General features: G+C 40.2%; 3 protein-coding genes across 15 annotated transcripts; 1 reads left to right on the top strand and 2 right to left on the bottom strand.

Annotated features, from left to right (window-relative positions):
• The first annotated feature begins 1927 nt into the window (after positions 1–1927).
• snx22 (sorting nexin 22) lies at positions 1928–13160 on the top strand. 7 transcript variants are annotated; one of them, XM_027000207.3, is made up of 7 exons: positions 1928–1992; positions 2659–2746; positions 8311–8491; positions 8599–8693; positions 9067–9105; positions 11574–11641; positions 12377–13160. In XM_027000207.3, the coding sequence occupies exons 2-7, from the start codon at positions 2724–2726 to the stop codon at positions 12556–12558; spliced, it is 588 nt and encodes a 195-aa protein (XP_026856008.1). In that variant the 5' UTR covers positions 1928–1992; positions 2659–2723; the 3' UTR covers positions 12559–13160. The 7 variants fall into 7 exon arrangements, with proteins under 7 accessions (XP_026856008.1, XP_026855984.1, XP_026855982.1 ...); XM_027000183.3 differs by having other exon boundaries at positions 1929–1992; positions 8303–8491; XM_027000181.3 differs by having other exon boundaries at positions 1979–1997; positions 8303–8491.
• A 78-nt stretch (positions 13161–13238) lies between these two features.
• On the bottom strand, positions 13239–15584 carry ppib (peptidylprolyl isomerase B (cyclophilin B)). The gene is made up of 5 exons (XM_027000226.3): positions 15255–15584; positions 14552–14665; positions 14352–14445; positions 13806–13990; positions 13239–13614 (listed from the first exon to the last, which is right to left on the bottom strand). Exons 1-5 carry the CDS (start codon positions 15387–15389, stop codon positions 13492–13494), a joined length of 651 nt encoding a protein of 216 aa, XP_026856027.2. The 5' UTR covers positions 15390–15584; the 3' UTR covers positions 13239–13491.
• Positions 15585–16128: 544 nt separating this feature from the next.
• Positions 16129–25558, bottom strand: depdc7b (DEP domain containing 7, paralog b). 7 transcript variants are annotated; one of them, XM_081712393.1, is made up of 10 exons: positions 21717–21847; positions 20835–20914; positions 20488–20744; positions 20104–20225; positions 19629–19821; positions 19137–19402; positions 18906–19048; positions 18244–18369; positions 17741–17813; positions 16129–16441 (listed from the first exon to the last, which is right to left on the bottom strand). In XM_081712393.1, the coding sequence occupies exons 2-10, from the start codon at positions 20904–20906 to the stop codon at positions 16218–16220; spliced, it is 1476 nt and encodes a 491-aa protein (XP_081568519.1). In that variant the 5' UTR covers positions 20907–20914; positions 21717–21847; the 3' UTR covers positions 16129–16217. The 7 variants fall into 7 exon arrangements, with proteins under 7 accessions (XP_081568519.1, XP_081568517.1, XP_081568518.1 ...); XM_081712391.1 differs by lacking the exon at positions 21717–21847 and adding an exon at positions 21340–21710; XM_081712392.1 differs by lacking the exon at positions 21717–21847 and adding an exon at positions 21340–21710 and having other exon boundaries at positions 20841–20914.
• Between the last annotated feature and the right edge of the window lie 20 nt (positions 25559–25578).

The raw sequence follows: 25578 nt of genomic DNA, 5'->3' as shown, positions 1-25578 counted from the left end.
TCTTTGACTTACCACTTTCATTTGTGTAGTTTAAGTCAACACAGTTATCATGTTACTTTTTTTTTTTTGCCAACTTTTTTCCTTCGTATAAGTGACAGTGATAATCATGGGATTTGTTGTATCTCTGCCAATAATGATTAACTTGCGGTTTTTGACAAATAATCAGTTTTCACTTAAATATGCTGTTAACAGCTGACATTTTATTGGAAGATGAGACTTGACTGCAGCTCCTCCCACCGGTTAATAAACTGAGTTGGGATTTCCCCCCAGGCCTGAGGGCAATGTTGGCCCTCTAGGTGGCATCTTTATGAGCCAAATTTGGATAGTGCCAGTCATGGGTTTGACATGAGTCCCTTTAATTGCTATAAATGATCAGAAAGTAAGATTTTCTTTATTAGACCATATGTTTTGTTATCTTTCAATCAAGCCAGTAGATATCATTTAAGTGCGCCTTCTGTTGGGATACCCAATAAAGATAGTTTTAAAAAAACTGTTCTCTAGTTGTCTTCTTTCTGTTTGTTGGCAAAGTTAGATTCATTCAACAATTTTATCAGATGACTGTTGTGTAGCTGAAAGCCCTTGACACTTGAGAAAGAAAAACACCTAAATGTTGGCATATATATGATGTACATGTAGTTTTTGCTTGATGCAATTAGTTAACTGAAACATTGTTCCTGTGTGTGACTAAAAAATTACACAATTTTATGTGTGACTAGAATCCTTTTGTTTCCTGAAAAGGCATTGGTTGGTTTGTTTGTTTTTGTTTTTTTTAAATCAGCTTCGGCTCTCATAGCTCGTGCACAGTAACTATTGCACAAACACGATGTGTTATCAATTGCTCCTTAAGTGTACTACTCATTCAACTTTCAAGGGTTCTAGAATTTTTTTGAGGTACACAAAGTAGCAGGACATCTGTCTGTTCATGCGGAAAAATTCTTACCCTACAACAACGCTGCAAATGTGCGGTCACTTCCATTTGAAGAGGGCTTGGGTTTTAGCACAGCTGCCCTGAAGGGGTCTTTTGTCTCAGAATGGGAATGTACTTCCCTTTTGTACACCACAAAACTGCATGAATCAAGACTTCATCAGTAAAGTAAAATGTATGTATATAGTGCTTTTTATAACAGATGGTGTCAGAAAGCAGCTTTACAAATGTCCGAGTCTAAGCCGCCCAGTGAGAAAGCCAGGGGCAACAGGGGCAAGGAAAAACTCCGTGGATCACGAGGAAGAAACGATTAGAGGATCGAAGACTCGGGGGGGGGGGGGGGCAACAACGGACAGACTGCAGCATTCTTGGGTTGTTCTGATAGTATTGTCTGCTTCATTCTCTGAGAGGTTTTAAGTATCTTCATGCACATTTATTTTAAAATAACTTGTTAATGCATAATATTTTATTTTCATCCGCACATGGCAAGACATCTTTGTTCATCTAATTACTGTATGTGGGGCACCTGATATGGTTAGTAGTACTACTACGTTTGTGTGTGTGTGGGGGTCAGAGAGAGAGAGGAAAAAATGGACTGACTTGGACTATGTTCTTTAACGTACTTGTTTGCCCTTGTGTACATGGTCAGTTTGCTGATGTCATTAGGGTCTCTCTCTCTTTCCCTGTGTTATGATTATGCAACATGTCAAGTTTCAAAATTAAAGCAGTACCTACCTAGTACCTGTTTGATTCGTCTGGGAAATTAATTTCATGAAATTAAATTTGGACGCACAGTTTGGAAACAGCTAACATTTGCTATCAAGAGGCTAAAATTGCCGTTGTGCTATTATGAAATGTTCAAATGAATACATGTTTGGAAAATTTTCTTGCAGAGGTGAGGGTGTTAAATCCAGACTTTACTGTGGCTATAGTCAGCAATAAAATGAATTGTCTGAGTGTTACAACATAACATGTGATCTGTGTGAAAAGAATAGATTACACTTACAGCTGATCTCTGAACAGCAGCGACTGAGCCTGGACATTGGCGAGGGAAAGCATATCCAAAAGTAAGGTATATATAACTTTAGATCAACTTCATAGAGTGATCGAGTTGGAGAAGTCTTTTTAGATTTTTTTACAAACATTTGAAAAGGGAAAAGTATCTTTTACACTGGCGTATTATTAATATTACTGTTAAAGCTACTTAATGATTCAAAACGAATCAAGAATGAACGAACGAAGCGCTACAGAACGGCCAGTGTTTACTAAGGGCGGAGGAGCACTCATGATCGCCTTATGATCAAACACTCCAAAGAGTACGCATGCTTTTTTGCTTACATTTTTTTTTAGATTGTTTATTTGGACTTGACAAATCCAAATACCGATAGACAACAATAACACTTGCATGAACAGAAAAATAGATTGTTGCCTATTTATAATTTCTGAAATTCTTGCTAAAGTTTTAGTATCAATGTGGATAGACACACCAACTAATCAGTGTGTTTGTGGGAGGAGCGGTGGGAGTGTGCGAGGGCGCGACTCAACTGCTCTGCTGTATCGGATCCTAAAGCTACCTGTTGTGATATCGGATTTAATTTGCAATTTTCTCTGACACTATATATCAGAGGAATTTCTCACTCATACGCTGATAAGATGACGGATGGGTGCTGAGTTTGAGCGAACACTAGAGTACTTATTTTCGACCTATATGAAAATACACAATTGCTTTACAGTCGGGCGATGCTGAATCTCTCTCCGATGATAGAGGTATCAGTACCTTCTATAGAGAGGGAAGTGGATGAATCGGGGAAGTTACGCAAAGTAAGTAGGATATTGTACATCTAAATTTCGTTGAGTTGTAACCTTTAAGTCTAACATTTACACTGTTATTGTGATATGTCTGGATCAAGCCTGAAGTAGTGCCAGTCCAGTATTTATCTAATCCATTATCACTGTGTCTATGATTTATGTCTATGATTATTTGCAGTTTAATCGAATCTGAGCAGATTTATACACGTTTGAATTTAATGTGTGGCATAAAAAAAACAGTGAATATGTAAGTTTGCCTACTTGGCAATTTGCGAGTAATACCTCTGAACATCTTACCTTAAACTCATCACCATGGTAGTAATAGCTAGTGAAAACCCCTGTTTTAGTATGCTTCAGTGAACACTATCCAACGTAACGCTGAACAATATCTCATCGTTTTGTACATTTTTACTGAAAATGCTGGAATACTGTAACATTTCATACTTCACACAAATCACAACAGCTGAGGAATCAATTAACCAGAGCTATACATATTGACTCTGCTCATTTTCTGATACCACGGTAGCTCCTTACACAGGTCCATACCTTGTAGAGCTACATGTACTGGCAAACTATAGTTCATTGTTAGGGTGTGAGTTTATTCCACAAGTGAGTCACACACCCAGCAGTGGACCGCTGACATTGATTCTAACAGTAGAATCAGAATGTGGTTTCTGAATCTGTTGTGACTTAAAGAACATAGTTCTTGAGCTCAGTAAGTGCTGAGTGAAGTCTGATCTGGGGTCAACAATACTGTTTTGGGACGATTTGTCCCTAGCTGGAACGCATGGAAGTTTGTTTGGGCCACACACTCAGCCACTTGCCTGTGTCTCTGGGTTACTGCCATATCCTATGCTCCAGTCAAACAGCAACAGATGATGATTATTGTACTTTCATACACAAACTCTGGCACTGACACCATGATACAGTGTTACTCATGTTATGATTCTCTTTTCAAGCATCACATTCTTTATTATTATTTGCATTTACAATCTTGCCAATACAATGAGGGTTTCTGGCACATTCAGCTGTGTTCAACTGGAGCAGACAAGTTGAAACACGTGGTAGTAGCATTTGCCACAGGTGAATGTGCCAATTTCAGAGGTGTACTCTTAGACCTATGTAAACTGAGTAATGTACATATCGGGTAACTCCATTTAGCTCCCCATGTGAGATGTTTATCTGCAGGCTAAAATTGGAGCCTCGTGTGAGACAGCTGAATCACAGCCATGCTGAAAGGTGCTGATGTCACTCAAGGCTGGAATGCCATTCCCTCAGCCTGTGGGACCCATACACCAACTGCATCCACTGCAACACTCTCATGAAACAGAATTATTACCAGCTACAGAACTAGTTTCATGAATTAGTGTTGCGTCTGATGCACTGGCCATCCAAGGTGTACCAGAGGCACATAATCAAATCTCCAATATTGTAAATTGTAGAAATAAAGAATGTTTGATTCAGGGAGTTTGGGGTGGGAAGCAGATAAGTCAGTTATATCTAAATATATATATAAATAAAATGTGTGTTCAGGCCTCTATGTTAAGAGCTCTATGTGTTAAGGCCTCATCCTGTTGGAAACATCCAACTTTGTCATTGACGACAATGCCTGCTCTGTGTGTGCGTATATGTGTCAGGCAGAGTGTGCATGTCAGGGAGGGAGGGAGCGAGACAGAGAAGCTGAATAGAGCTCTGTGCAAGCAGCACTTCTGACCCAAAACACACAGCAGGCTACACATAATCTGTATGGCCCCAAATTTCTCACCCCAGGGTTCCAAGCAGCACAGACCAGGCTCTCCTCCAGTGCCAGTTAGTCTCCAGCTGGCATGAAAGAGATTCCCGTATTACCAAACCTTCCCTTTTGACTTTTCATGTAGATATTTTTTTCTCTTTTTACAACCTATTCCTTCATACCATTAACTAAGGTAAGGGTTTAGCTAGAAAAGACTGTTTGGGCTTTAGCCCAGATTTTATGAGCTACTCAAGCTCTCTCTCACATTCCTGCAGTGTCTCCAGAGTAAAAATATTTGTGTTTGCTAGCTAGACTGTCCCCTCTCACCACTGACTTCCATTCTACTCACTTTTTAAACTAATTAGTAAAGCTGGTATAACACAATACCTATCATGTTGCTCTTCTATGTTTAAACTAGAGTTCTGTGCAGAATTTATTGAAAGAAGAAGTGATATTCCTAGTTTAAGTAATATCCCCTCTGGTGAGTGTTGCAGTTCTCAAGTAGCTTTGGAGCATTCAGTTGGGCACAGTTTCTCCCTGACTTGTCAATGCTTGCTTGTATAGGCCTCTCTCTGTCTTGCTGCCATTTCTCATTTGTGAGAAGCGAAACATTTTGCTCAGAGTGAGAAAATATGAAGCGGAAGTGAGCATTTCAGATTCTGGTGTAGTCAGGGAAAATGAGAAACTAAAGATGTGAAGTCTCTGATGGTTCTTACTGGAACCCAAACATAGCACCATTGGGCCAATAACATTATAAGCACTGTGGTTAAGTCTTATAGACCTTTCAGTACACACATTTATAAAGAAATGTGATGGACTTTTTGTCTGATACATCTGTGGGCCTGGATGTAGTCTGCAGTTTTGTAGCAGTTGAAGGGGAACACTAGTGAACTGTAAACCTTGTGAGATTTTTAACCAGGTGCAGAGGATCTACATTTAGTTCATTCTCTTTATCTCCTATACAACAGGGAAAGAGGAGCACAGAAAAGTAGGTCCTGTCACTGAGCTACACTACAGGACCCTGGGCGTGATCTAGCTCAGCTTACTCCTTTGACTGAATAGTTGCCTTATTATCCTATTCAAACTACCCTGACTAATCACCAAATTGAAAAATATGGGATAAACAATAAGTTACTGGAAAGAACTAAGGCACATTTTTCTTCTTCAGGTAACAGGCAAATTTATCTTTACATTTATATGCATACATATTTGGTAAAAGACCACCTGGACTTACATGTGGTCATAACCACATCAGTTCATGAGAGGGCGCACTTCTCCAATTTGGTTCTCTCCCTCATGATTTCCAAAAGTTTTTTTTTTTTTTTTTTTTAAAGGTTCAAAAAAGGCTTTAATGTAATTTTAGCTATATACAAGTACACAGCAAAAACGAAACAATGTTCCTCCAGGACCATGGTGCAAAACAAGTGCAACAGACAACACACTACACAAGTGCAACAATACAATGCAGTGCAATAATACCATACAATAAATACAATGCACAATGATCATTTATTTTGATCAGTACACAGTGCTGGGAATATGTAATGTGGGTTTGTGCGTAGGTGTCAGTGACATGCTATACCGAACATAGCAGTCACCGATAGCAGCCAGAAACAGTTCAGAATACAGTACTGATTTAGCACAGTATTCTAGCAGCCAGTAGGAAGACTGTGCATGAATGCAAAAGGAGTGCATATTATATGTGTGTGAAGTTTGACTTCAGCAATTTGTCCAATACAAAAACAAAAAACAACGTGTGTTTGTGTGTGTATGTGTGTGTGTATAGAAGTGTCCATTTGTTTGGAATTGGAATTAGCCATAGTTCAGGAGTCTGATGTCTGTTGCACAGTCTAGAGGTGAGGGACAGGATGCTGTAGTACCTTTTTCTAGATGGCAAAAGGGTGAACAGTTTGTGTGAGGGGTATGCAGCGAGAACAGTTCAGAGTACAGTGCTGGTTTAGTACAGTACTCTAGCAGCAAGTAGGATAATGTGCAAGACTGCAACAGGAGTGCATATTTTTTGTGTGAAGTTCGACTTCAGCACTAGTCCGATGCAAAACAATGTGTGAGTGTGTGTATGGATGTGTGTGTGTGTGACTGTGTATAAGCATGTGTGTGTATAAAAGTGTCAATTTTTGGAATCTGATTGGAGTTAGCCAGAGTTCAGGAGTCTAATGGCTTCTGGGAAGAAGCTGTTGCACTGTCTGGAGGTGAGGGACCGGATGCTGCGGTACCTTTTTCTAGATGGCAAAAAGGTGAACAGTTTGTGTGAGGGGTGTCTGGGGTCTTCCACAATGCTGGTGGCTTTGCAGATGCAGCGTGTTGTGTAGATGTCCGTGATGGAGGGAAGAGTGACCACAATGATCTTCTCAGCTGTTCTCACTATTCTCTGAAGGGTCTTGCGGTCAAAGACGGTGCAGTTCCCAAACCAGGTAGTGATGCAACTGCTCAGGATGCTCTCTATAGTACCTCTGTAGAAGGTGGTGAGGATCGGTGATGGGAGATGGGCTTTTTTCAGATCTGAAGGAAGTAGAGATGTTGCTGGGCTTTCTTGGTAATGGAACTGGTGTTCAGGGTCCAGGTGAGGTTCTCTGCCAAATGAACACCAAGAAACTTGGTGTTCTTGACGATCTCCACTGACAATCTCTCACCGTTGATGGTAAGCGGGGAGTGATCTCTCCGTGCTCTCCTGAAGTCAACAACCATCTCTTTTGTTTTGTTAACATTCAGATGCAGGTTGTTGACCTTGCACCAGCTCACCAGTTCTCGCACCTCCTCTCTGTATGCTGACTTGCTGTCCTTCCTGATAAGACCCAGCATAGTCGTGTCATCAGCAAATTTGATGATGTGGTTCGAGCTGTGCATTGCTGCACAGGCATGAGTCAGCAGTGTGAACAGCAGAGGGTTGAGTATGCTGCCCTGGGGAGCACCAGTACTCAGTGTGGCGGTGTTGGAAATGCTACTCCCAATCTGAACTGACTGAGGTCTACCAGTCAAGAAATCCAGGATCCAGTTGCAGAGGGAGGTGTTCAAGTAAGCTCAAATTTCCAATCAGGTGCTGAGGAACGATGGTGTTGAATGCTGAACTGAAGTCTATGAACAGCATTCTTACGTAGGTGCCCTTTTTATCCAGATGTGTGAGTGCCAGATGGTGTGTGGTGGAGATGGCATCAACTGTAAAGTGGTTGGAGCGGTACGTGAACTGCAGGTAGTCCAGAGAAGGGGGAAACTGGGTCTTGATGTGTCTCATGACGAGTCTCTCGAAGCACTTCATGATGATGGGTGTGAGTGCGATGGGACGGTAGTCATTGAGACACGACACCATGGACTTCTTTGGCACGGGGACGATGGTGGTAGTCTTGAAGCATGTTGGGACAATGGTGCAGCTCAGAGAGATATTGAAGATGTCTTTCAGGACATCTGCAAGCTGGTCAGCACATTCTCTGAGCACACGACCCGGGATGTTGTCTGGTCCAGCAGCTGCCCGTGGGTTAACTCCATGCAGAGTTCGCCTCACATCAGCCACAGTCAGGCACCTGGCACCTGGTCATTTTGCGGAGGGATGGACTTTTCCGCTGTAACGTTGTTCTGTGCTTCAAACCGTAAATAGAAGTCAATCAGTGCATCTGGGAGGGAGGCATCACTATCACAGGACGGTGATGTTTTCCTGTAGTTCATAATGGCCTGAATGCCCTCCCACATGTGTCGTGTGTCACCAGTGTCTTTGAAGTGTCCATGGATCCTCTGTGTGTGTGCACGCTTTGCGTCCCTGATCACATATGATGTTGATTTGCATACACGTGCAAAAAACTGCTGTTTAGTCTCTATTTTTAAAGCTCTTCAGGATGGAGATATTGTTCAATGGAAGGAAACATTTTGTTCTACGGAAGCAGACTGAATTCCAGATGCTGCACCGCAAGCTAAAGAAGATGCTGCAGCCACCTGATTTCCCCAGCAAGAGGAATCAGCATTTGCGCACTAAACCCCTGGAGCAGAGGAGGCAGGAGCTGGAGGACTATATCCAGGTGGATTGGGGGGTGCTGTCTCTCACTGCTGTCTTCAGCACTATAGCGCATGCTGATGCAGGTGTAGGTATAGATGTAAGTATTTCAGTGTGGTTTTCTGCATACAGGTGATTCTGTACCAGAACGAAGTGGTTCCTCAAGAGTTGCTGGATTTCCTGCAGGTGAAACACTTCCATTCGGCGAACAAGATCTGCAGTTTTCAGTACGTACTGTTCCTGGCTTTGACGTCAAGTTTCAAGTTTCAAGTTTCAAGTTTGGTTTATTTGTCACATACATAGTCATACACAGTATAACTTGTAGTGAAATAGTTGAGAGTGCTCTGTCCAAACTGAGGAAAAAGAAAAACAGGGGTGCATAGAGGAATATATATTCTATATATGTACAAAAATATATTAACAATGTATGTACAATATATGTATATTATGTTTATATACACAATGTACAATGTACAATCATGCACTTCCACCGCTACTGTAAAACTGACCTGTCCGGAGGTGTCTGATTGTGCCACCTCAAAGCACTCTGACTGACGTGATAATCAGCTTGGCACAATGTTTTTTTCTTGTTTTTTTCAGTGAAGAAAAATTGACTGATGGCCAAGCGCAGGGGTACAGGTAAGAGTCTCCAGGAGTCTGTCTCATAAGAAACAAACAACATATTCTCAGCATTAGGGGTGAAGTGCAGAGTTACTGACATGCTTGATGAACATGAACAAAAAGCCTTCACAAAAGAGCAGAGATAATGAGCTGTTTTATGTGTCCACATAACTACATTTTCTAAATATACCTTGCTGGCCCCTTGATTAAGTACACATATTTTATAGGTGCATTTTACAGGTTTTAAAGATACATTTTCATACTGCAGCCTGTCTGATGTCATGTGCAGTTTGTCAGCCACCCTGGACCCTGTTCATCACTGATCAATTTCTGACTGCAGGACCACTGCTGACCAGATTTGAGTTGACTGATAGATCTTTATCAAACTAGCAGTGACACTGACATAGTCATGGTGTAGTAATGGGTGCTGCAGTGAGTGTATTAGATACTGATATTAGATGAAAAGGTAGAGGATGGCTAACACAAACTGCACATGGAAAATAAATGACCATTGGCTCTAACTGTACACCTACAATGTATTTCAGGATGGTGAGTATCATTGTCCTATTGAAAAAGTGATCAATCTAGTTGACATTCCTAAGGATAAAGGAACCAATCAAAGTTAAATCTGAAATAAATGTTAAGGACCTATTTTGATTTTATTGTCATTCCTCTTCTGCTGTTGGCCATAAAAGCATGTGTAAAATCCCAATGTCACTCTATACTTTGGTATCCATCATATCCAGAGCTGAACAGTTGTTAATCTAGACAAAGTAGGATATGTAATTAAAGAATTGGTTCAACATGCAACTAAAGGAAATAAAATACACCTGGAACATTTGCAGATGGGCCACAAAGACTTAATGCACAGTGTAGAACTGGATTTCTACATTTGATGCACCTTTAGGTCTTACACATATTAAGTCAGGCATAAGATGCCAATTCCAAACAAAAAAAAATGTTTTTAAACTTTTGGTGGAAATGCAGCTCTAAATAGGAGAAGCCAACAAAACCATATGCCTGGAGTTTGTTGTGTTAATATTCAGCGCCATGGTAAGAAGTGGTTTACTAGTGGACCGCCATCTCTTCCTCCATTATCTTTGGATCATTTTCATTAATGGCGTCAGTAATTATGGGCATGAGTGCATTTCACACACAAAAAGCCTAGTTTATTTGTCTTTACTGAGTAGGGGAGAGTGGGGTAAAATGAGCCACTTTTTACTTAAATCAACCTATAGCAGAGGGAATATGGGTTGTATGCAGTAGTTTATTTCTGACTCAAGTTCATGATGTGTACCTTCAGCTGAAACCTTATCAGTGTACCTAATAGATAACAAAATATGGGGTCCCCCCAAAAAGCGGTCTCGTGGCTCTACTGTTCCCATGTTAGGCATAAGATGAACAAGCTGATAGTTGAGCCATCAGAGAAAAGTTACTGTTGTGTTAACCAGATTTTTAAGTATATTTCCAAATATTGTTATTAATAATTAAATCCTCCATTGTATTGATAGTATTGGTGTTCATGAAATAAACATAAATTATTAATTTGTCTGAAAACTGACGATGGTTTGCCATGTTTTTAGGATTAAGAAATAGACATAGCAGTTTTAAATTGAATGAAACTTTTTTTTTTTTGAGGAACATTCACACATTGCTTTCACACTTTCAGTGTAGACTCCCAACTGTATGTTTTGCATAATAGCACATACCATTTCTTCCTAATTATTTTAAAAAATTTAAGCATACTTGGATATGACAGCAATCAGTCATTATTATTTAATTACACATTTTAGAAATTATTCAACATTCAATGCATGTAAGTTGCAGTGAAATATGAAATGTTGCTCCCCAGGGATGTGGAGCCTCTGTTTTTCTTCTGTAATTAGCTATGCGGCATGTCAGCTGTTCAGTTGCAACATCTAAAATATGAAATATAATGTCAGTTAACAATAATGTTAATGGCAGTAATTCAACATCAATTTAAACACCAAATATCTGACTTAACTTTTTGTAGATCTAAGGGGGCAGATGGAGCACTGGTTCAAATATCACCGAGGTTCTGGCTCAGTTTACCCCACAACCACCATTTTGGGAAATGTGTTTAGTCTAGCAGCCCAAAGCTACATTTCTGCAAACTCGGTCACATGTGTACATAATGGTAGTTCATAAACATATCTGATATAATCTTTTAAAGTGAGAGAAATTACATTTGATGTGAGCTGTGATTATACTGGATAGGCCAAAAAACTTTTGAGAGGCAAAAAATATGCCTACTACTTCATCCACATGGTTCTTCCTTCCATAGAAAGATAGAAATGCAGAATGCAAGCTAAATTTAGGATCTTGACAAAAATTGTACATGGTTGCCCAGATATAGTGGTGGGTCAACTTACCAGCTGGCTCATCTTACCCTGTTCCACCCTAATATGTGGTAAAATGCAGTTCAGAGATTAGTTCACTTGTGAACACCCCGCTGCTCCCCACAGCTGTCAGCTCCTGCATCAGAAAGTTGTGGGATTCTCATGTGACCCCTATCTCCTCGCATCAGATTCAGGTAACGCATGTCATCACCATCACCAGTGAATGATCCCTTCTATCAACATAAAATTATCATCATTGCTGAGAATTCAGTTCAGTTGTGAATTTCACTACTGAGCAGCTCTACCTGTGTGGATATGCTTATTTTGTGGGCCACTGCATATTATTGTTACTTGAGGAATGAGGATGTCTTTTATTACTTGACGTTTCCACTCCAGTGCCATAATGGCATTATTGCAAAGTTAACTCACCCAGTTCTACTCATTGGCTTATTAAGCTGCAAAGGATGGGGTAGCTGGGTATCACCAAGATATGGGCCTGTCACCCATGATGAAACAGATGCAGCATTAAGACTTTCAAATCAAGTTCCTCCAGTGTGGTGTGCAGTGGCAGTTGAAATCCCAAAGAACCCATTCATTTAGCAGTGGGGTTTCAGAATAATTTTAGACCATGTTATGCAGTTTTAACCTTTAACAATTCAACAAGTATGCACTGGCTAGATCTCTTTAAAGCTTAGTCAGATATTGTAGAATATATACATTTGAACATTCCAATGTTGATGCAATATTTTTATATTTTATGCTCAAACATTTAAGGAGGACTTAAGATATCAGTCATTGTAGTTTTTGGGACAGGTCCTCAGTAAGTGACTTTGAAGAGTTGATTTTAGTCAGTGCACAACACAAATATTAATGCAAAATCAAATGAATTTGTTTAAGTGCTTCCACTACCTTTGTACTTTTACATGCAGACCTCCCAGATATGGTTGTGGCCGGTGTTCTGCAGGGCATCTACCCCAGAGACACCAAAGTGAGATTTATGCCCTGTTCCAAACCATACCCTGCTCCCCTGGAGCCAGAGCATCAGGTTGTGCCTGCCATCATCATAGACCGTGGCAGCCCCATCTTACCAGCGGACATGCAGAGAACCTGAGTCAACTCCACACCCGTTAGCCATCCTGCTGCCATACACTCGTGAGGAAGCAGAGTCTGTCTGATTTCAGACCAGATGGAGACGGTGCCCTCAGCATTGATGTGGCTACTGTAACAGCTTAACTAGAATCAAGATCATGGTGCTTTCTAGTTTTGTTTGCATTTGTCATAAATGGCTGCAGGGAAAGGTTTGTACCATCACATGTTTTACTGAGACTTTTACTAGATTAGAACAGTTGTGTGCTTAACTTTTAGAACAAACCCCCAGATGTAACTTAGTAATTGCAGCACAGATGAGGACCAATTATGACTGTCACAGTAACGTCTGACTCAATTGATATTGGGTACGTGATGCACTTTCACAATCAACTACATGCATTGGGTACCTTAGAATGTATACCTGTTGACAGCTTGATCATTTCACACAAGGATCATGTGCAATTTTGATGCAAAGCAAATGTTAATTCAACAGATTTTTCACCCAAAGTAGCAACTGTGCATGCAGAATACTGCAACTATTTTCAGACTAATCAGTATTTAAGCATATGTGGATCATTTTGTTTGCATTTTTCTTAAAATAAAAAACAAAACAAAAAAACCCAACATTGACTCTGTCCATAATCTGTGGTGATTGGATAAACATTTTTTAAAGGCACCTATCCAGAGTGAGACATAGAAAACTTAACAAAACCTGGATCCTTTATTGAAGATTTGTTTACAAAAAGCAGGTGTTAAGTTAGTCAGTGTGATATTGTGGAATGCCTCTGAGATAGACCCAAAGTGTGCCGTTTGGCGGACCGCTACAGGTGTAGGATAATGGGGAGTGATGAGCTGACTTTGTGCCGCGCACACATTCACCACTACAATATTAGTGGTACAGCACAGCTTTCAAATCCCCAGAATCCCAGAGTCCTGCTTCCCCCCTGGGGGCGACTTACTCCTTTGCAATAGCAAAGGGTTTCTCAACCTCGATCTTGCCACATTCATAGACGGTGACATCTTTCAGAGGTTTATCTCTGCTGTCTGTTTTCGTGCCTTCAATCTTCCGCACCACATCCTATAGAAACAATCAGCAAATATACAGTGATAAGTGGGCCAAGACCCTTGACCACCCCTTCCCAAGTTGTACAATAAAACTACCCTGATGCCATTCATTTTCTAATACATTTTATTGGGAGTTTGATAAATGTATCTATCTGGGCAAAGGGCCCAGGACTACTCCGCTAGTGTTAAGCACAAGCCACTCACCATTCCCTCCAGGATCTTGCCAAAGACGACGTGCTTGCCGTCAAGCCATGGAGTCTGCACTGTGGTAATGAAGAACTGGGAACCATTGGTGTCTTTGCCCGCATTAGCCATGCTCAACCAGCCGGGACCATAATGCTTCAGCTTGAAGTTCTCGTCAGGGAAACGGTCACCATAGATACTCTTTCCTGTCAGAGCACACCCACAATACACATTTAATGAGGGCAGACAATGGTTGTACCAACCACTGAGGAGAGGTGCAATGTCCCTGTTAAGAGCAACTATTTTAGTTCCAATCAGGACAAATTGTCTGAAAGGTGCATGTGCAGGGGTGGTCAGACACTTAAGTAAATTAATCTAAACAAATTAAATTTCCCCCAAGATTAATTTTAGTGATTCAGGATTTAATTTTGTGGAATCACTTCATATTTAACCATCACCTCTGCATTTTAATTTTAAAGCACTGCAATACCTTTTAATGCAAACATATACACAATAAGAACAACATTTTTCAGGTTATTACAGATATACAGGATTTTCATTTCAAACCTCCAGTTCCATCTCCTCTGGTGAAGTCGCCTCCTTGAATCATGAAGTCTTTAATCACCCGATGGAATTTGCTGCCCTTGTAGCCAAATCCTTTCTGTTGAGAATATAGTTGGTACGTTTATTCAGCAGATTATAACATTATGCAATTGGTCATGGCTAAATGCACTAGACAATTAGCTACAGCTGATTGAAACGAGCACCTCTCCGGTAGCCAAGGCGATGAAATTGTCCGTGGTCTTCGGAACGGTTTTTCCAAACAGGCCGATAACAATACGCCCTACATCCTCATCTCCAATTCGCATGTCGAAGTACACCTGAGAAAATATTGGTTAGGCGGATAATTAGCAAATTAGCCAGTCAAACAAAACGGATACAACGCTGTAATACAGCAGAAACACTGCAGAAGAAATAATTTTTCGAGAGGACAGCAAAAGGGATGGTCTAGGCAAATTGGATTCGCCGTAAACGCAATTGCGTGCAAGACAAGTTAACGTAGACGTGGCCTATGCGCCATTACAAATTAGTATCGTTTGCAAATCCCTTCTATATTTCAAAACTCTTTGCATTTACTTGCTTAAACAAACAAGGCCAGAATGGACCTCAATAAACTCGCCAGTGGCAGACTTGATTTCACCGGTAACTAGCTAGTTAGCTAGCTAGCTAGCAAACGGGTGTCGTCCTCATTTAAAACTCCACACCTAGCAGGCTAGCTAACGGTACATTTCAAAGTGAAATTAATGCGCCAATCGACACAGACGTTTGGCAATACCTCGCCATTGGAAAAGCTTAACATTTCAAAAGAATGACGTGCTAGCTAGATAGCTAACGTAATCATTGAATCAATGAAAATTAATTGCTCTTCTAGTATTATCCTGGAAGCATATTTGTTAGCAATGTGTTTACCTTGGCGGTAACTTTGGGTCCTTTCTTTTTCTCATCAGCATTGGACCCATTAGGGAAGAGCAGGAAAACGACAGAACCGACGATTACTGTTACTGCTACCAAGAACTTCATCTTTCTCTCACAAATCCGCACCATGAACAACCCAAAACGTGTGTGTGTGGTAAATGTTATGGTTAGGCTAAGGGGGAGGGGAATGTGTGGGCATCCGGGGTGGAGATTTGCAGCACCACGCAGCGAAATCCCAAATTCCAGCAGATATTGCTACTATGCAGGAAAATTGCCTGATCGAGGAAGTCTTTGTGCGTGTCCAAGGACATTCACGAATCTGTTCTGGAAAAAAAAAAACGAAATTGGCCCCAGAACAACTGCCAATAGGTGACGCTTCATCCGGATTACGGGTTAGGCGACGTTTCCAACTATGATTGGACAAGAATATCTTCATTGAATAATAAGCCAATGAGAATGTGAAACGCGTAAAGACTGGACGAGCCCAATTAAATCTGTGCTTTTCACACAAAGGCGTAGAGACGATCTTAAAGGGGAACACACTTTAGAAGTTGAAGGCTGTTTGGTTCGTTGGACTTGAATTCTTGAGACAGAAACTTAGTTAGGGCTAGCGAGCTAAGAAGCAGCATTTAAAAATACTAATTTTGAGAATATAGCTGTATATTAAATACGACATTAGGCAAATAATACAGGAGGGCAACATATGACCAGATTGAAATTAAGATATTTAAGGTGTACGATTAGATTGTGGGCAGTGTTAACTTTGTTAGCATAAGTGTTATAGCACTACTGTCCACTCCGTAAAGTGGATTATACACACATCCATAATGAAGATGTAGCTCAGTGTATATGACAGACAACCAATCCATTAGGTATACAGTTGTTTATTTATTGCATACTTTTTAAAAATAAAATGAATTTATTTAATATACCACACCTTTCAGTACATAAATAGGGTTACACGTCTAACAAGTTGATTGTGCAAAGTCTAGATCCAAAATACTGAGCAAAAATGTCAGGATGGCCTTTGTAAAACTGTGCCAAGAGTCGATTCTTCTCCTTCATAGAGTAACTTGGGTTTTCATCGATGTTCCTAAGCAGCACAAACAACTCACTGTTTGTTAATTCCTTAACAGTCTCTTTATACAAGTTGCTTGAAATTTGCTGACAGAATGCAGCATCTAGGGGGAACAAAGTTTTAAGAGTGGGTTACAGATTAATTCAAATTATTCTCCAGAGTTGGGGAGTGTTAGATCCTCCTCTAAAATGGTCCAGCCTCTGACATCACCCATTTTATGCATCTCATATCCTGGCCTATGTTTACCTCATGTTTTACTTTTTGATGTTTTACAGTGCCTGTCATATACTCAAGGTCACTTTACATAATTCATACATGAAAAATATGACAGTCGACAAATTAAAAACAGTAAAGGACCAAACTCAGACTAGAGTGGAGAAATTTAGCAACTATTCACAGGAGGAAAGTGAAAAATGCTGGGGGGGGGGAGTTAACTTGTTTTAAAAGGAGGAAAGTGAAGAGTAGGGATGGAGAGATTGTGGTAAAGTATTCCATAGTTTGGGGCCCCTTGCAGAGACCAAACTCAATTTAGGAATATGGAGCAAAGACCAGCATCAGAGAATCTAAGTGTGTGGTATGGACAGTGCAGTATAGGTAGGGGGGGGGGGGTGTAATTCTGTGCAGAGATATGCATGTGAGGAGGAGTAAACAATGTGTAACCAGTATAGCCGATATAGAATTGGAGTGATGTGGGCAGATTTTTTTTTTTAGTATGCGATAATTCTGGCAGCTGAATTTGACATACTGAACTCAGTGGATGGTTTTGTTTGTAATGCCACTGAAAAGAGCTGCAATTATAAAAAGACAAGATGAGATGAAAGCATGAATCAGTGTTTCAACATCGTATTTGGTGAGAACACGCCAAAGCTGAATAATAATTACCAAGGTAGGAAAAGGCATTTTTAACTTGTGACCTGATGTGGGGTTCAAAGGAAACTGAGGTGGTCAAAGAGTACACTAAGGTAATGAACTACTGATGAGGGTTTGACAATCGCACAATCTAGGTTCAGAGTAAAATCAGAAAAGGAGAGGGCCAAGGACCAAACCCTGGGGCAGTCCTTGAGCAACAGAATGAATGTGAGATTTATGTTCATCAAGGGCAACAAAATGAGATTGATTAGAATTGTAAGATGTCTTGTATTCCACATCTTAAACAGTGGATGAGCATAAGTTTCTTAATTAAATCCTGCCAAAACTGAAGTTTTTACTCACTGGTCCTAAATACACAATTTCTAAACTTTTCTGATTTTACCTGCAATGTTGGTAATTCCAACATATGAAATACAGGTGAAAAATGTGTTATGATTAGTGCTGCATTTGACACAAGGTCCAGAAGGAAAATAATTCTAAGGTTCCAGAATCAGTGTAGAAGAGCTCATTAAGGTTACAATAAGAGACATACCCTTCGTGTTGGTGTCCTTTTTCAACATGCTGTCCAGTTTGTCACTGACCAGCTTGTGCAAAGATCCTGGAATCTAATGAAAAATCATTTTACTACACAATTTTTAAAAAGCACATCAATTCCTAAGTAACAGCTAGCAAAAATCATTAGAAAGCAATATATAATTTTATCCAAGATTTCTTGAAATAGTAAATAGTCAAAAGTAAAGAGGCAAGTTCCTAAGCCCCAAGATTTTAAGCCCACGAACAAAGATACCATTATTCTACTGACTCATTTTGAAACATTTAAGATTGTTCAATGCAACAAAAGATGTCAACCTAAACCACAAAGGCTGCCAGTATTAATGCATTTAGATTACCTTTCCTACAAAAGGAGACAGAACAGAGCATTCTCCTATAACGTAAGATCTCTAAACAATGTGTGAGAGATCACCGACTTCTGTGAAAGATCCAAGAAATATATACCATATATACAGATATAAAGCAAAATGTAGTCTTCGGTACCTTGAATATGTCCTCATGGTTGTCCAGCATGAAGAGCAGTAGCAAGTCCACTTTGCCCTTAGGAAGACTTTTGCTTTGTATTATGGCTCTACCAAATGTCTTTTTCACCATCATCCGATTCTCAACCTAACAATTAAAAGTTATGTTAAAAGGAGAAATTAACATAGAACAAAATTAAAGCTCAGAATTGGACAAATCTAGTATTCCCCTTCAGCATTCTACAATGGGACAGATGTAGGTTCCTTTTGTAAACAAGCTGAACATTCAGCTGCATTACATCAGCTGATCTCAGTTCAGTGGTGTAATTATCATATGGACAGACACCACATGAAACCTTATAACCACCTTTGTTAGAGTGACATGAGCTAACAATGACCCAAAGTTCTTTGATGACTCATGTATTCAAAGTCACTTACTTATGCTTAGAGACATGATCACTGATCAGTCAGCATTCAAAGAGAAAGCTACAAAGTGAACACTGACTAAATCCTGAACAGTCAGCTGCAAACTCCTAATGTGTCACAATAATTCATGAACTACAAGTATGAACAGCTGTTGGGCAAAGACATCTTGGGGTCACGTACATGAACTTGATCAATCCAACCCTCAAAATTTATGACTGCAACTATAAAGGGAAAATGCACATTGTACTGCGTTCTGACCTCTTTATGAAGTCGGATGTGTTGTGGATCTGCAGCCAGTGACATGAAGCCCAACAGCCTGTACAGCTCCTCTCTACTGGCTGCAGGGAGCAATTTCAAACAGAGCTGCAGGACCTCCAGAGCTGCCTCAGCCTTCCCATTGACTACAAACCAATGACACCCAGGTACACATGCATACTGAAATTTAAGACTTAGTACTTCTGGAACACCCATAACTGAGTACCAACTTACCAAGAAGTTCAGTAATCTGTGTGTAGACGTCATTCAAGGGAGTGGGGAGGAGAGGCTGCGGGTTAGCCTGTCCATAGTGTTTAGCCAGAATGTCAAACAGCAGTGCTTTGCACCGCTCACTGCATGTAGAATTGGTTTGGTCATGTTCTTCATCCTCCTCCTCATCCTCTGGTAAGAAGGCAGGCAGCTCCCTGCTCATCTCAACCACCTGCTGGTCTGGGAGGAAGTCCAGCAGGTCTAATGCTGCTGAGAGCCACTCCTCTTTTCTGCAGAGCAGAAAACATTTTTTCTACTCTACCCTCACATGGCAAACCTCTCCTCTCTCATCCATACAGAGGCAACAATATAAACAATACACAAAGCAGTAGAACTGCTAACTAACTGAGGCTAACATTTCCATGTAGGCCATTTTGATGCTCCAAATTTAACTCATGGTCAAACTTTATCTTGTTGACAACAGCTCCACAAAAGGTCACTATGATTTTAACCCACTGCGATTCCTTAAAAGCCTTCAGTATTTCTCTCTCCAGGTAGTTACTAGTGAAGAGTAGATCAGGCTCATTATTGTGAACACCAGACTGTGTAGGGTGATATTCTTTGCAGTCCAAAAGTCCATCTAAAATGGGGAGCTCTATCAGCTGCAGCAACCGCTGAACTGTCTGCTCCTGCCACACCTTACTGACCACTGAGAGAGAGAGAGAGAGAGAGAGAGAGAGAGAGAGAGAGAGAGAGAGAGAGAGAGAGAGAGAGAGAGAGAGAGAGAGAGAGAGATTCCTTTTTAATCACTGACAGTGCTGGAGTTCCACCACTTTAGAGGAGCCTAAAAATATATTTTAATTTTTCTGAAAAAACAACTACTTTGTACTACAATATGTAGAAGGTGTACATCTATTTTTATTAATCAAACTAAAAGCTAAAATGATTAGATGGTGACCCCTGTTCAGCCTTGCTAGACATCAAGTGCTACCTGACGGTGGTAATGTCTCAATCTGAAGAAAGCTGGGGCTAAGGTCGAGCCCCTCCAGGAGTACATCCATAATGTGGTCTCCTTTGACTGGAGTACTGTGGGAGAACAGCAGGTCATCCTGCCTGTAATGTCATCCAAAAGGTGAGCAATAATGCAAACCATTTCAAGCCTCATACTCACTTTAACAGAACTGCATTAGCCTAAATGGAAAGTTATAACTAATAAAACAAATCTCCATTTGAAGGACTTTTTATATATATATGCAACAGGTTTGTCTTAAATGGCTCATTTCTGTGAGAACAAATCAATAAGTTTAATTCTGCCCAGACAGGCCAACTTTGACAGATGCTAGGACTGTCAAAAAGGTTTGAAAAAAAAAGTCACCTGTATGACTGACTGTGCGCTTTTCTTTGTTCATCAGGGGAGAGAAGGGTGTTTTCAGCACTGCACAGCAACGGGCTGTTGTGTGTCGTGCTGAGGAATCGGTACAAGCTGCCATCACTGTCCTGAAACACACGCAGCTTACTCTCCTTACCGAACGTTCTAGACGCTACTGCTTCAAACACCCTGCAGTCCAGGAGGGCCTGGCACACACGTACCACTTTCGCCCTGGGTACCTCCATGTTCCCCAAAATCTTGTTCTGGTTTATATAACCATGTATCACGTTCACTGCATCAGAACCAAGGAAGCAATTGCTGTGAGATTTCAAGTAGTGACGTCGTCGCTTCACCTTCACCTCTGCTTGGAGGTGGCTTATAATTTGTCTCCAAATGACGCTGGACTGGAATGGCTTACTGACCATCCGGTGATCTACAAAACATCAGCAACAGATCCTCCGTTGAATTATGCAAGTGATAACAGAGAATTCAAAGTCAAATGTATTTATATAGCACTTTTTACAAGTTATTGTCACAAAGCAGCTTTACACAAGTCCGAGTCCAAGCCCCCAGTGAGCCGGCAAGGAAAACCTCGCTAGAGCATGAGGAAGAAACCTTGAGAGGAACCAAGACCCCCCTCCCCCTTCTCCTCTGGCCTTCAACGGACACCAGTCTCATGGGTTGTTGCATTTTGACACCCGTTTAAACGCTTAAATAAAAGCACCTTAAGTAAAACGAAGCAGCGTACAAAATGAACCTCACATAAGCACTTTTAAACTGACTGAAGTTCGACCTGATCTATTTCTAAGTTTTTGTGGCCATGAAGACGGCTTCGGTCAACTGGCTACTTCACCTTACCGGTAGGAAGATGCATAGGACTGTACAATTTCTTAGCAAGATCTAACGCAGCAGCCCTTTCCCGCACTGTGGCCATTTGATCTTCCACACAAAATTGAGCTACGTTAATCAGAACTCTCCAACTTTCAAACGCACGCTTGAGGTAATCAATTAGTCGGTCTTCGGGTCATTGGTTTACAGCTGCTTTATTACTCAGTATGGGCTGCAAGTGTCGGCCAATCCGCGTCGAACAACGATCAGTCATACACAGATTACTCCAGACGCCAGGGGGCAGCAATGCACTTTGGCCGTCACGCGGTAGTCGTACATTTTTAAATCGTGTTTTTTCACCACCGAGTTGAATGGCAACTGCGCTGGACATTTACGCTACGGCTTACCTGAATAAATCAGTACGCCTTGTAATCAGATTGTCCTCTCTTTTTTATAATTGTATACAATTTCACCCTTCCTCAGTATAGCACACACGCTCTGAAAGGTTAGGTCTCCTTTGCTTTTCTCGAAATCTAAATCTATCCCGATGGAGGATGAACGGCGACAGCTGAATCGTCCTGACTACCAGCTGCTCTAAGTGTTGTGCTTATTGAAATCTTTTATGAGCTTTTTTAAATTTCGGCCATTCTAAATGTCCCGTAATAAATGACATCTTCTGTAGTCTGTGATGCTACTTGTCACTGGTTTAAATAACAATGGATCAAGGATATTTCTATTTTAGTTTCTATTTAGATTCCATTTTAGTTCTAGAAACTTCAACGGTTCATTTTAACATTTTATAGCAGACACTTTGGTATCAGTAGTGAATTCAGTAAACATGAACCTATACTTCTATGATTTCGAATACACAGTGTGACCTCTTGTATGTCAAGTGTTTCCATTATTTTGCTCACTTCCTGTATGTTTCTCAGACGAGCACGGTCCAGTCCTCCCGCATAGCTTAGTTAATATACTAATATAGGTGATGTAGTTCTAAAAGGATGTGTTGCATAGAGTGTGTTGAGCATGGAAAAAAATACTAAACTGAACATTTACTGACATTCCTTGTTTAATTTTGTAAGGGAAACATTAAGGAAACAATACAAATATTGACAATGAAGCAATTATTTCAATATCAATCTTTGTTTGCACAAGTATTATAACTATATTAAAAGACTCTGCTTGGCTGCGTGTATGCTTGTGCCCTCTATTTTCCACATCTGACATTATGTCTGTCTGCGTGTCCTCTTATGTACAACCTTTCAACTGCACTATTCTCATCTCTCTGCTGGCACTAAACTGGGTTTTCCATCTCTGAAGCAAGAGGATCCCTGTCAGGGTTCAAAATATAAGATATACTTGTGATCTTACGTCAGCAATGTTACATGCCATGCACATAAACAGGGGGTGAAAAATACGGCTCTGTGTGCGCGCGCGTGTGTGCGCATGTTTTATACCTCGTGAGAACTCGGTGTGCCCCAATGGACTGCCAGAACATGTACTTTGTGCAGGTATTTTGCAAGACTCCATGACGAAAAAGACCCCCCTCCCCACTCAAGCCTTCTTTGCTATTAATTTAATTACTTAATATTACACATTTAGGGTTAAGTTAATGTTTATGGTTATACATCATTTTAGGGTAGTCTCTGTATCAGGTACATTGACTTTAAAAAGGTGTGTGGGTTTATTCTGGTTTGTAGTTGAATACCGTAGCGAATATAGTAGTATATAGAATATAGTAGTAGTATTTGATAGCTTCTGATGGCTCCCATTTCCTGTCAGCAGAAAGTCCCACTAATCTTTATCTCCACCCAAAGACACTGAACCTCAAATAACACTCTGTAGCAAGTAGTGCTAACTAGCTATGTACATGTTTAGCAGTAAATGGAAATACATCATAGACACTGTAGACATTTAATAAATAAATAGTAGGACAGCTGTTTCTACATTTTATTTTAAAGGATACATTATCTGCCCTTTCTGAATTATAACAGATTCATTCGATCATCTCATTTTGATTCATCATATTTGTAAATGATCTGATATTCAAAATGAGGTGTACTTGAGATGTTTAACAGCAGGGAATGGTAAAAACTTTATCAGCCTTGGCCCTCTCTCAGACTGTATGTTAACCAACTAGTTGTCCACTTGAGAACTATTTATGAACTCACAGGAATCCCTATTTGGATCCACAACTCATTTCCATGCCTTATCCACAAGACAGGGTTGTGATGATCAATGTCCCTTAAAAACAGAGCTTATTCAGGGCTTATTCTGGTTTTATGTATCCATGTGGTACTATATGACCTGGAAGACAGAGCTAGATTTAGAGTTATTATTGTTCTTATAGAGTTCTTAGAGCTAGGTTTATAGATAGGGCTATAGTAAAAAATTATGGGAATAGTGCAAGATCAAGGTTAGGGTTTTGGATTATTAACCTATAGTTTATACACATATATAATCCAAGAAAGTTAACCCTATGTTTCTAGTATATTATTTATTCCGTTTTAATATCTTTCAGCCTTGTTTTGGTAAAGAACTCATCTTCTCTGTGTGTGTGTCTGTCTGGCTGTCTGTCTATTTGTCTTTCTGTCTGTGTCTGATTTTATGTGTGAGGGTATTGTTCAGCTGCCCTCTCTCCATACAGATACTGCTGATGATCTGACAGGATGGCAGTCAGCAGCTTGTGCCAGATGCCTGCAGGGCCTCAAATACCTGAAGAAAATATCTTCAAAGAAATCTTTGTTGGAGACCCTGTACAAAATAAAAGCTTCAAATTTCAAGACATAGATTCTAGACAATGAATAATTCACAGACCTTTGTATTCACAAAATTACATAAAGTGTTTTTTCTTTATGTATAATCAGCAGTGGCAGATCAGGCTACATTATTTTGAGTTATTATTGCATTCTTCTCTAGGCTGTACTTCTAGTGCCCTAACCAATAACCATCAAAAGGGTTCATATTTGTCAGCAGTAAGAATGCAAATGCATTATGGAATTTATTTTGGCATTTCTTATTTCTTGTGGCTATATATATATATATATATATATATATATATATATATATATATATATATATATATATATATATATTTTTTTTTTTTTTTTTTTTTTTTTCATATTTCTAGAACAACTTGTCCTTTTACCTACATTTTTAATTATAGCTTTTCAAAAGGCCTGGGTAGTCATTCTTGCTAATTTTGTAATTGAAAATTGCTTTGGAGTTAGCGTTATACTAAGTTATCAATGGGTTTTAAATACTCCTGGATATCCCCCATGGGTTGGCAGAGTATGACTGACTGTTGCATTTTCATCGCTAGATGACGGTGTTTGACTCTTGATATTTGATACCAGGGTGCATATAAGGCCAAGCTTTGACTGGGATGCAAATGGTGGACACAAACACACACACACGCACATCAGACACACACTTGCACGCACGCAGGCACACGTACGCACACACAGAGTTACTATTTCAGTTTATGCTCTACTGACCCACTGCAGACCGAAATGCCTCACATTCCTAAGGCACAACTTAATTTCAAGTATGTTTCACTCAGACTTCCTCTTGTCCAATCAGTTTGGTAATTGCACTGTACTGAATCAAACAGAAGCAAACAAAGGAAAACAAATCTGATTTGCAATGATATACTTACCTTGGTCGTGTTTCTCACCATGTCTCCATGCCTGAGTTCATTCTGCCTGCAGGGGAGATTTTTTTTAACAAGCTTGTCTGTGGTAATAGGAATGTATGCTAGTTTAAAGCCAATGAACACTCTACAGACGTTGGATCTGTTCTAACCCTGCCTTCTAGTTTTAAAAATCAAGTAGAGTCTTGAGGGCAACTTTAATGGAGTACAGGATGTGTGTTGTGAGTTAGGCACAGCAGTCGCTAGCTATATCTACAGGAAAACGCTTTGTGTCAGTTTATTTTAAAGCAGACTATTTCATTCCAAAATTCCTGTTTGGGAGTGATATGCAAAAGCATTTTAGTTTTTCCATATCAGATTTGTAATATTTTATTTCAGTGTGGCAACTCTGTCTCCACAATTAATAGATACTTTTTAATTAACTCGGTGGTTTGCTGACTAACATTTATTCATTTGCGCTTTAAACCTTATGTTCCACAATTGAGCGTGTCAGAGGGGAAAGCCCCAAAACAGAGGGCCGGCGTCGACCAAAAACACATGAGCGATAACTCCGCCTCCGCTTCGACCATCTCGCCTTCTTTATACCCTTCTCAGTAGATAGGAGAAGACTAGAGAGA

The sequence above is a fragment of the Electrophorus electricus genome, chromosome 4 (genome assembly GCF_041902795.1).
Source record: "Electrophorus electricus isolate QZ-2024a chromosome 4, ASM4190279v1, whole genome shotgun sequence".
Taxonomy (NCBI): Eukaryota; Metazoa; Chordata; class Actinopteri; order Gymnotiformes; family Gymnotidae; genus Electrophorus; species Electrophorus electricus.
This window is presented reverse-complemented; position numbering and strand designations above follow the sequence as displayed.